This window comes from Scyliorhinus canicula, chromosome 5 (genome assembly GCF_902713615.1).
Source record: "Scyliorhinus canicula chromosome 5, sScyCan1.1, whole genome shotgun sequence".
In the NCBI taxonomy this organism is placed as follows: Eukaryota; Metazoa; Chordata; class Chondrichthyes; order Carcharhiniformes; family Scyliorhinidae; genus Scyliorhinus; species Scyliorhinus canicula.
This window is the reverse complement of record NC_052150.1, coordinates 128,709,555-128,722,589: the sequence shown is the minus strand read 5'-3', so window position 1 is coordinate 128,722,589 and position 13,035 is coordinate 128,709,555. Positions and strand designations below refer to the sequence as shown.

At 52.3% G+C, this 13,035-nt stretch overlaps 1 protein-coding gene across 15 annotated transcripts in view; it reads left to right on the top strand.

The window, feature by feature from the left end:
* Positions 1-13,035, top strand: part of invs (inversin) — a 433,677-nt gene that overhangs the window by 160,232 nt on the left and 260,410 nt on the right. For 14 of the 15 annotated variants that reach the window (XM_038797635.1, XM_038797640.1, XM_038797627.1 and 11 more), the window contains 2 exons: positions 3,532-3,699; positions 6,136-6,316. In XM_038797635.1, coding sequence (XP_038653563.1) covers positions 3,532-3,699; positions 6,136-6,316 — 349 coding nt within the window. Of the gene's footprint in view, positions 1-1,256; positions 1,377-3,531; positions 3,700-6,135; positions 6,317-13,035 lie in introns of those variants that run through there. The other variant, XM_038797642.1, reaches the window with a different exon arrangement.

Here is a 13,035-nt window from a genome sequence, read left to right as displayed (position 1 = left end):
GTGTTGACCCATGGAGATTCGCACTACCGAGGGCGAAGGAGTTCTCTTTCATTTCCCATGTCCACGAAGTTTACTCCCATATAGATTTATTTGTGATGAGCAGGGTGCTAATTCCTAGGGTGAAGGGAACAGAATACTCGGCCATTGCCGTCTCCGATGATGCTCCACACTGGGTGGATTTGCGTCTTGGGGAGGAGAGGTCGGCCCCCGCCATGGAGGCTAGATGTGGGGCTGCTGGCAGATGACTAGGTTTGTGGGCGGATGAGGAGAAACATTAAAAACTACCTGGAAACTAATGATATGGGGGAGGTAGCGGCGTCCATGGTGTGGGAGGCCCTGAAGGAAGTTATCAGAGAGGAGCTGATCTCTATCAGATCCTATAGAGAGAAGAAAGAAAGAGCGAAGAGACAAAGGCTAGTCGAGGAGATACTCAGGGTAGATAGGAGGTACGCGGAGACCCCCGAGACGGGGCTACTGAAAGAGTGCCGGAGGCTGCAGGCGGAATTCGACCTGCTGACCACGGGGAAGGCGGTAGCACAGCTGAGGAAGGCCAAAGGGGCTGTCTACGAATACGGGGAGAAAGCGAGTAGAATGCTGGCGCACCAACTTCGCAAGAGGGAGGCGGCCAAGGAAATTGGGGAAATACGGGATAAGGAGGGCAACATGGTCATGGACCCAGAGGGGGTGAACAGAGTCTTTAGGGCGTTTTACGGTCAATTGTATGAGTCAGAGCCCCAGCCGGGAGGGGAGGGGATGAAGCAATTTGTGGACCAACAGAGGTTTCCAAAAGTGGAAGAGGATCTGGTGGAGGGACTGGGGGCCCCGATAGAGCTGAAGGAGATGGTCAAGGGTCTAGGGAACATGCAGTTGGGCAAGGCCCCGGGGCCGGACGGCTAACCTGTAGAATTCTGCAAGAAAGTTTCGGAGCTGCTGTGCCCACTCCTGCTAAGGACCTCTAATGAGGCCAAAGAGAGAGGGACTCTCTCCCCAACAATGTCACAGGCTTCAATTTCACTCATCCTCAAACGAGAGAAGACCCGCTATAGTGTGGATCTTATCGACCGATATTTCTCCTGAACGTGGACGCCAAACTGCTGGCCAAGATATTGGCTGCTAGAATTGAGGACTGTGGCACTGGGGTGATAGAGGAGGATCAGACAGGCTTCGTCAAGGGCAGGCAATTGAACTTCAATGTACGGAGGCTCCTAAACATCATGATGTCCTCACAGGGAGGGGAGGCAGAATTAATGGCGGCAATGGACGCAGAGAAACCCTTTGACCAGGTGGAATGGGAGTACCTGTGGGAAGCGCTAAGAATGTTCGGATTTGGTGACGAGTTCAGAAGTTGGGTCCAGCTTCTCTACCAGGCCCCCGTGGTAAGTGTGTGCACGAACAGGGTGAGGTCGGAATACTTTAGGCTCCACCGGGGGACGAGGCAGGGGCACCTGCCCCCTCTCCCCATTATTATTCGCCCTTCCGATAGAGCCGCTGGCTATTGCACTGCGGACCTCAAAGAACTGGCAGGGGTTAGTTCGGGGGGGAGGAGCATCAGGTCTCGTTTTATGCGGATGATCGGCTCCTGTACATCTTGGACCCACTGGAGGGGATGGGGGAGGTCATGCAGATTCTGAGCAACTTTGGTAATTTCTCGGAGTACGAACTAAACGAGAAGAAAAGCGAGATGTTCGTGATCCAAGCTAAGGGGCAGAAAAAGAGTCTGGGAGAGCTTCCGTTGAAGATAGTTGAGAAGAGCTTTTGGTACCTCGGGATACAGGTGGCTCGAACATGGGATGCCCTCCACAAGCTTAATCTATCTTGGCTGGTAGAGCAGATGAAGGGGGACTTCAAAAGGTGGGGCATGCTCCCGCTTTTTCTAGCGGGGAGGGTGTAGACCGTTAAGATGACGGTTCTCCCCAGATTTCAGTTTGTCTTCCAGTGCCTTCCCATCTTCATCCCGAAGTCCTTCTTTAAGCGGGTGAACAAGATCATCTCGGGATTCGTATGGGCAAATAAGACCCCGCGAGTAAAGAGACTGTACCGAGAGCACAGTCGGGGGGGGTTGCTGGCTCTGCCGAACTTTTGCAGCTACTATTGGGCAGCCAACATAGCCATGATTAGGAAATGGGTATTGGGGAGGGGTTGACATGGGAGCGGTTAGAGGTGGCCTCATGCAAAAGTACCAGCCTAGGGGCACTTGTAACGGCACCTCTGCCGTTCTCGCCGGCCCGCTACTCCTCCAGTCCGGTGGCGGCATTAAAGATCTGGGGTCAGTGGAGAAGGCACAGGGGCGTGGAGGGAGCCTCAGTTTGGACCCCGATATGCAACAATCACAGATTTGTCCCGGGCAAGGTAGACAGAGGGTTTCAAAGCTGGCATAGGGCAGGCATTAAAAGGATGGGGGACCTGTTCATAGACGGGAATGCGCTTGAGAAATTCAGTTTAGCCCCTGGAAATGCTTTCAGATACCTTCACGTACGCACCTTTCTCAAGAAACAGGTGGTGTCATTTCTGCTGCTACTCCCACGCAGGATACAGGATAGGGTGGTCTCCGGCACTTGGGTAGGGGAGGAGAAGGTGTCAGACATCTACCAGGAACTTCAGGAGGCAGAGGAAGCCCCAGTGGAGAAACTTAAGGGCAAATGGGAGGAGGAGTAGGCGGGAGCTAGATGCGGGCCTGTGGGCAGATGCCCTAAACAGGATCAATTCCTCATCATCATGAGCCAGGCTTAGCTTAATCCAGTTTAAGGTCTCCACCGGGCACACATGACGGCAACCAGGCTGAGCAAGCTCTTTGGGGTTGAGGATAAATGTGTTGAGGTGTGCAGGAAGCCCTGCAGACCATGTTGATATGTTCTGGGTATGCCCGGCTCTTAAGGGGATCTGGCAGGGTTTTGCGAAGGCAATATCCAAGATCTTGGCCACGCGGGTGGTGCCGAGTCCAGAGATAGCGATCTTTGGTGTGTCAGACGATCCGTGAGTTCAGGAAGTGGAAGAGGCCGACGTCCTGGCCTTTGCCTCCCTGGTGGCCCGGAGACGGATCCTTTTAATGTGGAGGGACTCAAAGGTCCCGAGTGTAGAGACCAGGGTTAGTGACATGGGCTGAGTTTCTCAGTCTCGAGAAAATAAAGTTTGCCTTGAGAGGGTCCATGGCAGGGCCCTCTCGGAGGTGGCAGCCGTTGCTCGACTTTCCAGGAGAGCAGTAATGTTCAGCAGCAGCAGCATCCGGGGGGGGGGGGGGGGGGGGATTTTTACGTAATATTGTTCTTTTCTCTGTATATATGGTTAACATTTATTTTGCTATGTTAAATGTTGCGAACGGTTATGCAAAAATTATGTTTTGATAAACATTTGAATAAAAATAATTCTTTAAAAAAAAGATTGGCAGCTTACTGCGGGGACCTGACCCTGCTCTGTTATTACAGTAAACGATTAATATTGTGGTGTTAATTTTCCTGAACAAGAAAAATACACTAATCTGCTATCTGCAAGCTCAATTGCTCTGTTTTTAATTATTTTTCTTAATTTTTGTAGCAAACAGCATTACATTGGAGTGCCTACTACAACCACCCAGAGCATGTGAAACTGCTGATAAAACATGATTCCAATATAGGCATTCCTGATATTGAAGGCAAAATCCCACTCCATTGGGCTGCCAGTAACAAAGACACCACAGCCATTCACACAGTGAAGTGCATTCTGGTAAGTGTGTGATTTCAAGCTCTCCTGCAGTGACCGAGGACAATAAAAATTACACTAAGTGTGGGAGGAGAACTATTAGAACTGTATTGATATAGCATCATAAGAGAGGTCTGTCTATTAATAATTCAGTGTCATTTTCCACTTTAAAAAAAACCTGAAAAATTAAGCAATTGTAATCCAACAACTGAGGGAGTTTTTCATTCAATTCAAATCTAAATAATTCAGTAATGTGAATTATTAGACCTTTGTGTTATCAGTGGACTGTAGATCAATTTGTGCATGTAGCAAATTAGGATTAGCTCTATCTGTTTCCTCCAACATTGTGATTGCTCTTCATCTGCTTTCCTCATAGAATCAATGCACTTCCTAAAGCATACTGAGCCCTATTTGGATCTGGGCCTAGTTTTTTAGAGACGCGCCTCTAATCAAGAGTGTTATTAGAGGGAGATATTAGGAAATTGGGTCCAGAAATTAGATCGCCAATGTAGCAGGCAATTTAGGGGTTAAATCAATTGAAGGAAAATACTACTAGCATGGAGTCAGAGGGATACACCCACACCTGACCCAGTTACATTGTCCCAGTCAGGCCTCAACTCATTAGTGGGAAAGTCAGGATGCCCCAGATCCATTGTTCTCTGTAACATTCCTACCTGACCAGCTATTAGCCCATTACAGAGCTTAATGGCCTCTTTGTCTGTCAATGGGAGGTTAGTTGCATGTCAATAGCATGGCTCTGTATAAATGGGAATGGGCCATCAAACAGCCAAGAAAATTGATGATAGGTTCAAACCTGGAAACCCCAGAGGATCTTGGTTTGAGGGGCTGTGCGGAGCATAGAGAGAGAGAGAGAAAGAACACTATTTTGAACAGGTACAGGCGAAAGCTTTGGAAATCGACCGAGGGAGGTCATGGAAGTTGCCACCGAGGCAGACTTTGGAAAAAGGTTCTGAAAGAATGTCCTCAACAGAAGAAAAACTGCTTCCTAAATATGATGCTTCCTAAATAGATAGGGTGAACAGTTGGAAGTATTTTCCCAGGGCGGAAATGGCAATTACAAGGGGGCACAAATTCAAGGTGAGGGGGGATAGATTCAGTGGAGATGTGCAGGGGAAGTTTTTTACACAGAGGATGCTGGTGGCCCAGAATGCACTGCCAGGTGAGGTGGTTGAGGCAGATACGTTAGCGACTTTTAAGACTTATCTGGATAGGCACATGAACAAACGGGGTATAGAAGGATACAGGCAGTTGGTCCAGATAGGACACGTGATCAGCGCAGGCTTGGGCCAAAGGGCCTGTTCCTCTGCTGTACTGTTCTTTGTTTTATTATTTCTTAACTCGTTTCTGTCCTTGACTCCTCTTTGACTGTCCTGAAATATTCTTTTTAATCAAACCTGCCATTCTGCCTCCTTTCTTTCCTTCATTATCTTTCCTGAATACCTTGTTTCGAGGGATATTTAGTACCCAGACCTGAACTTTTTTGGGTGAGGCCTTTGATGTCATCACAATTTATTTTCCCATGGTGATGTGCACCTGCACTCACCCAATTTACTATTCTTTGTGCGTTTATAAACCGAGACCTTGTATTCTCTTTTAGTCTGAACCCACATAGTCATTTGTCTTATCCAATCCTTTGTGCACTTGTTTCTCCTTTTGAATGCTGATTTTGTCAAATCAGTTCAAGCCCTCTCCAACAGCTCTAGCCACCCGCTCGTGAGGACGTTGGTCCAAGCCCTGTTGCGGCTACCTGTCCAGGTCTTAGCTCCCCCCGAACAGGTCCCAACTTCCCAGAAATCTAAAGTTCTACCTCCTGCACCATGTGTCTGTCTGCTCTGTCCTTCTATTTCTTTAGTCAGCAGCATATGGCACGTGGAGTAGTCTGGAGATTCCTACTTTTGAGTTCATGCTTGCTGATTTCTATCCCAGATTCCTAGAAGTTTACCTGCAGGACCTTATCGCCCTTTTACCTATGTCGTCGGTACTTAGGTTATCTACTACTCCTGGCTGCCCTGCTGTCCTCTCTCGGTTTCTGCTGTTTGGTGATTTCCTTGACTCTGGTACCAAGGAGGCAGCATACCACCCTGGATTCATGTCTGCAGTCACACAAAGGCCTGTCTGTTCTAAATCCCTTATCATTATTGCTTTCACCCTTGTCATCCTGTCTACAGCTGAACAACCCAGGGTGTCGCTGCTCTATACTTCCCAGAAGAACTATTGTGAACTAAATACCATTTCGAGATTAAGGTGCTCCCAAGAGACTTTTGCACCGCCTGCCTGGTCCTCCTTGTCTGTTTGGCAGTCATCCAATCTCTCTCTACGTGGACTCTCTTAAGCTGCTCGGTGACCATCTACCATCTTGTGAAATGTGCTATTTAGAAAATTTGCAAATTTTAAAAGTGTTGACCGTGCATGTTATAATCTTTTTTTTCCACCTGATAGGAGGCTGCTCCTACTGAATCGCTATTAAATTGGCAGGACTATGAAGGACGAACACCACTTCACTTTGCTGTTGCTGATGGAAATGACGCTGTAGTTGATGTACTGACCTTGTATGAAGGATGCAATATAACATCTTATGATAATTTATTTCGAACTCCTCTGCACTGGGCTGCTTTATTAGGTAATTAGTCCGAAAGAGAAATTATTATTACAATTATGTATCCACAAACCTCGGACAGGTTGTGCACAATCTATATAAATTCAATTGAAAATGGTTTTAATTTCTGGACTTTGGGAGTTGTCCATAGAGTTGAGATTCAGTGTACTTTATTTTCAATGTTTCTGTTCACAATGTATTTTATGGGTAAGTTTAGACTTGAGAGGACTTTGACCATAGTCCTTCCAACAGAATGAGGACACAAACCATTCAGGGCCTGTATCCCAAATCAATGTTCCCTCTAAATGTTTTTTATTGTGGGAAAGGCTGCAAACTCCTCTGAGCACTACCTTTTTGTCCATGGACAGATTACATTTTAACAGTCACTGAAGTTTCACGACTTTGTGAATGGCCTGCTTCTTTCGATGTACGTTAGCTTCCAAACGTCAGCATGGCTTACACACAAGTGCCTTAGAGGAAACAGTTTTCTCCTTCCACTGGTCCAATTCCAGTTCTCCTCAAAGCTCCCATAACAGCTCCACCTCTCACGGCTCCCAATTGATCTCTTTAACAAGCCATTTTAAACATCTACTCTCACACATCCGACTCCTCTACTTTTCTCACTGGTCCAATTGTACCTTTCTTCTTAATTTTCATTCTATCACTCCTCAGAGGCCGCATTCTCCCTCTCCTCACACGTAGTAATAATAATCTTTATTGTCACAAGTAGGCTTACATTCATACTCCAAGGAAGTTACTGTGAAAAGCCCATAGTTGCCACAATCTGGCGCTTGTTCAGTGCACAGAGGGAGGATTCAGAATGTCCGATTCACCTAATAGCACATACCGCTCTCCTCATGTGTCCCAATCTTTCCACTGTACACATGTCACATTCTACATCTCTTACATGCCCCATTTCAACCCCCCTCATTTCTGGCCCACTGTTGGAACCCCGCTGATGTTCAATGCGAGGGCAACCCAAACCCCTGAACGGAAACTTGGAACACCGGTTTTTAACTACTTATTTTTGTGAATTGGAAAAAATGGGAGAAAAGTAGTTAAACCTTTGTGGAAAAGGGTCAGTCTTGTAAATTATTCAAATTTCAAAATGTTTATTAAATTTAAAATCACACAATAAGAAAGGCAATAGTAAAGAACAACATTCACAATTAACTACAATAACGGTTACCTAAACAATATAGTTAAATTACGCCCAATCCAAATTCTTTAACTTGCCTAAACTCTAAAAATACAGGGCGCGATTCTCCGGACTCACGAAAAATCAGGAAATCGGCGGGAAAAACGGGCGCGTTTGACGACGGTCGGGAAGGGTCCATTTCCCGACGTATTCACTTCCGGGAAATGGGCTAGTAACACGGCCGTGTCAATTACGTGCGCCATTACGACGGAACACGGCGACGACACGAACACGCCCTCGTGACGCCACCCGACGCCGTAAAAAGGCGCGGGCGAGCACAGAATCTGTCGGCCATGATGTCGGAGCCCAGGAGAGCTGCCCCTCGGTTTGTTGAGGCTGATGTGGAGGCGCTGCTCGATGCCGTCGAGCAGAGGAGGGGCATCATCTGCCCGCGTAGTGGGCATCGCCAACCTTCCGGCGTGGTACGCCAGGCCTGGCATGAGGTGGCTGCTGCCGTTAGTGCTGTGGGGCAGACCCCTCGCTCTGCAGAGCAATGCAGGAAAAAGCTGCACGTCCTCACCAGGGCTGCCAGGGTAAGTGCCAAGAGGGTGCCCCCTGGTCATAACCATCCCTCCCCCCTTAACGTAATCACCCACCTGCCCCCCTGGCACGGGGGGTGGAGGGGGATTGGGGCAGAGTTATTTGAGGGTGGTTCACAAAGTTGTCACAGACCCAGCGCTCTGGCCTCCGTGGAGAGATGCAATGGTCTTATGACAACTTCACCCCCAAACTGTGCCAGTATCTGAACGGACTGCTGATACCTGCCGTATTGTAATGATCTACCTATGTCCCCTCCCCCAACAGGCCAAGTCCGCTCACAACACCCGTGAGCGGCACAAGACTGGAGGGGGTTCGCCCAACCTGCACCCCCTGACCACATTTGACCTGAGGGCACTGGACCTTGTTGAGGGGTCTGGCACCCGGGAAGTCGAGCTATGCGAGGTTGGCGGATCTACAGCAAGTGAGACAACCCTCCTTGACAAACACCCACCCCTCCCCCATCCTCTGTCCCTTCACACACCCTGCCCACTGGGACCGTCCAGCGGCCGGCCGAGCGAATCTAAATAACCCGTTTCATTCTCTTCCCTAGGACGTGATGCCAAACGGCCAGGGCCGTCTGGCTGCAGACGGACACAGGCATCTGCCCCCACCTCACCTGGGGCCGAACGACAGAGTGTGCTTAATCAGCGGGGAGTCCCATCCTCCCCAACCCAATCTGCAGAGCAGGACGCCCAGAGGGTGGCGATACCACAAGCCACAGAAATGGCCAGCGGACTCTCAGCGGCCCCATACCATAGAGGAGGCGTTAAATACAGACGACCTCGTGCTTGCGGCACTGCTATCTCCCACACCATCCATCATCCCAGAGACACTCACCCCGGCGGGCCTATTTAGTGGTGAGTCTCCTGGGTCACAGTCTGGTTCGCACATCACAGCTGAGCAGGTACAGCAGGTGGAGGTCGGAGCAACCGAGGGCCCGGACTGGCGGAGGCCAGGCCAGGCCCAGCATGCAGCTGGCTCCCAGACGTTTTCTGAGTTCCTGGAGTTTCTCAACCCACCCGCACAGCCGATGCCTCAAGAAACCCAGGGTAACAATGACGGGATGAGGGCTGTTTTCCAGACTCTGCAGACGCTGTTAGAGGAGTCGAACCGCTTCCACGAGCAGGGAGTGGTGCCGCTCATGGCAGAGACCCAGGCTGACACCGCACGGGTGGCATCCGCGGTGGAGGCAATGGGTGAAACGGTTTCGGCCATGGGTCAGGTTATGCAAGGCATTGGGGTTAATGTGCACGCATCATCCTCGGCCCTGGACAGGGTTGCCCTCTCACAGGCAGCAATGTGCCAGAGGCAAAACGACATTGCCGGCGCCCTGCAGGCCTTATCCCAGTCTCACCAGGTCATGGCCCAGTCGCAGCAGTCAGTCGCCGAGAGCATCAACCGCCTGACACATGTGCTGGATGGTGTCGTGCACTCACAGGTTGAGGTCGCACAGTCCCTGGCGGGAATGTCTAACTCCCTGAACTCCGTGTCTGCAAACCTTCGGATCCTGGTCGATACCGTCGCAGGCCTCCAGGACTGGCCGCGCCAGGTGTCGGTGGCACGACGGGGCACCTCCCCGCTCGCACCTCTGTCCCAAAGTGAGGCCCGGGGGCCACCGGGCTCCCCGAGGGAGGAGGAGGTTTCGGGGCCCGTCCCATTAACTCCATCACGGGACGTCCCGGAATTCTCGGCCTCCCCCCGTCCCATCCCTGGTGCATCGGGTGGGCAGCAGGCAGAGCAGGGTGGCACAACGTCACCCGAGACGCACGCAGAGCAGCCTGGCCCATCAAGGCCGGGTCGCCCCAGGAAACGCTTGCCGAAGGAGAAACAAGTCGAAGGGGGCGATTCGCAGCAGTCCTCCTCCTCCACTCCTGCTGTATCATCTGGGGACTCACGTAGACGTAGTGTTAGGGCCCGTAAGGCAACAAAATGAGACACAGAGTAAGTTGGCACGGGTGAAGGGCACAGTTTAGTTGTAGGGGCTAGGGCACCTGTAAATGTTTGTTCACATTAAACGCACTGTTCCACCTTACTTGTAATACCGTGTGATTGTTCCACAGCCACAGGAATCGTGATGGTGACCGAATGTCGCTGGGGTTGACGAACGGTGAAACTTCGGTGCCGGGTGTGCAGTCCCTGCCCCTCCCCCCACCCCCTCCCACAGCTAGCCCACGCGGGCACGTGATGGAGTGTCCATGACGAACTCAGCAGCCACCAATGTGGATGGTTCAGCTATTGCCGTGGGTCAGACTCTCTCTAACGATTCTGAGCTCACAGCTCTTCGCAGAGCGGGCTGTCATCATTCCACATGGCACTGATCACACCCGTTGACACAGCCATCAATGTTGAGCCATACCGTCTGGACCCAGTGGTAAGGGTGATGTCGAAGTAGAGCACTGTACACTGAGAGGGAGTGGTTGGGGGGGGGGGCCTGTGGTGGTGGCAGTTATGTGTTGACCCTCTGCACGACTAGCGATGCAGGTGGTGGTTTGGTGTTCAGCGGGGACGTCACATGCGACTCGTGAACCGTGCTGCCACCAAGGCGTCGCGTGCCCGCCGTCCTCGCCGGGTCTGTTGTGCCGCCTCCTGGGCATCACCAGCACCTGGGTCGTGTCTGCGTGCTGCGCCTGCCACTCCGCCAGCCTCCTCCTCCTCCTCTGTGCTGGCACCACTGCCACTGGTTTCTCCCTCCGCCTCCTGCAGAAGGTCATCTCCCCTCTGCATCGCGATGTTGTGCAGCGCACAGCAGACCACAACAATGCGAGCGACCCTTTCAGCCTGGTACTGCAGGGCCCCTCCGGAGCGGTCCAGGCACCTGAATCTCATCTTCAGGAGGCCACGGCAGCGCTCCACCACACCCCTGGTTGCTGCATGGGCATCGTTGTATCGTGTTTCCGCATTTGTCTGAGGCCTCCGTATAAGCGTCATCAGCCAAGACCTCAGCGGATAACCCCTGTCGCCTAGCAACCAGCCCCTCAGCCGGGGGGGACGTCCCTCAAACATCGCAGGGATGAACGACTGCGCCAGTATGTAGGAGTCATGCACACTCCCTGGGAACCTTGCACAGACATTGATGATCCTCGTGTGGGGGTCGCATACCACCTGGATATTCATGGAGTATGTCCCCCTTCTGTTTGTGAACACGTCCCTGACCCCTGCAGGCGGGCGCATGGGGACGTGAACACAATCGATTGCCCCTCGGTATCCCGGCCACTCTGGCAAATCCACGAGCTCGTGAGTCTTGACTTGCTTGGTCCTCGGGAAAGGTGATGTAGATGTTAGCGATGGCATAGAGGGCGTCGGGCACATCCCGGATGCACCTGTGCACCGATGACTGGGAGATCCCGGAGACGTCCCCGCTCGGAGACTGGAAGGAACCGGTAGCATAGAAGTTAAGAGCGACCGCCACCTTGATGGCAACCGGGATCGCGTGTCCTTCCCCGTTCCACGTGGGGCGAGGTGCGCCACGAGGTGACAGATATGTATCACCGTCTGCCTACTCAGCCGGAGTCTCCTCCTGCAGGTGATGTCCGTCATTGTTAGGAAAGAGACCCGGACACGGTACACCCTCAGCCTTGGTCGTCGCCTCTGGCGCCATGGCTGCACCCTCACTCTCTCCTCCTCCTCCCCATGCTGCTCGACGACTGGCAACTTCTCGGCCCGTCCCTCTGCTGCTGCAGCTGGCCCTGCATCCACTGCAGGTTGTGGGTGTGGATGCTGCTGCATCTCCAAATGCAGTGCAGCGGCCCCAACCACTGCGCAGAACATAGCCGTTCTGTTCACAGACATTGTGCTAACCTACAGAAGGGTGGTGGGGGCAGAGAAACGGGACATGTTAGACGGAGGTTAGTCGACACCTCGGCAGCCGCCTGCCACGGGATACCTGTGTGTCCCGGTGTCCTGGACGCGCTGCTGACACGCGGGCAGCCTAACCCCTGGTCACTTTCTGCATCCAACGGGCAGTAAACTATGTCCTCCTCACGGGCGCGTCAGTGGCCTGTGGCCGTAAGCCACAGGGCAAACAGCGGCCTTGTCCTTGTGACCGGCACGCCATGGCATGGTGGCAGACATTTTGTTACGGGGTTGGACGGCTCACTCGCTCACTCTCTCCCTAACACCCCCCTCCGTCTCCCCCACTCCCCCCCCCTCCGTCTCCCCCACTCCCCCCTCCGTCTCCCCCACTCCCCCCTCCATCTCCCCCACTCCCCCCCCCCTCCGTCTCCCCCACTCCCCCTCCGTCTCCCCCACTCCCCCTCCGTCTCCCCCACTCCCCCCCCCGCTCTGGACCCCCCTCCCGGTCTCAGGGATGCCTTCCCCGTTGTGGCCAGACTCGAGCGGAGCGCTGAGCGGTGCGCTCACCTCCTGGAAGCAGTCGTCAGCCAGCACGTCTGGTTGACGAACTTAAAAAGCAGGTGTGTTTCACGCCGTGTAAACAGTGCGCGATTAAGTCGGGACTTCGGCCCATCCGGGCCGGAGAATAGCGGGGGGGGCCAAAAACTAGCGATTCGGGTCGTGTCAGGGGCGCGTTAGAGGCGTTTGGCGGGAATGGCGACTTGGAGTTTGTGCGGGGTTCGGAGAATAGCGGGAGGGCGTCGGACCAGCGTCGCCGTAAAAATTTGCGACGCCCGCTATTCTCCGATTTTTCGTGAGTCCGGAGAATCGCGCCCACACTTTCTACAAACCAATATCACAGATTTTAACACAATGAGCCAAATCTAATAATTAATTACCATACAGGATCTGTGGCTTTCTTTTGGGAACCCTTCTTCTACTTTAGAGTAGAATCTTAAGGGTCTCACGTAGACAGCCGTCTGCTGCTTTCTTTCACACATTAGTTTGATTCTCTCTGAGAGAGCTCTGTTTTGCAACTGGGTGTGGCTATGATCTAGGTCTAATCATAGAATTTACAGTGCAGAAGGAGGTCATTCGGCCCATCGAGTCTGCACCGGCTCTTGGAAAGAGCACACTACCCAAGGTCAACACCTCCCCTATCCCAATAACCCAT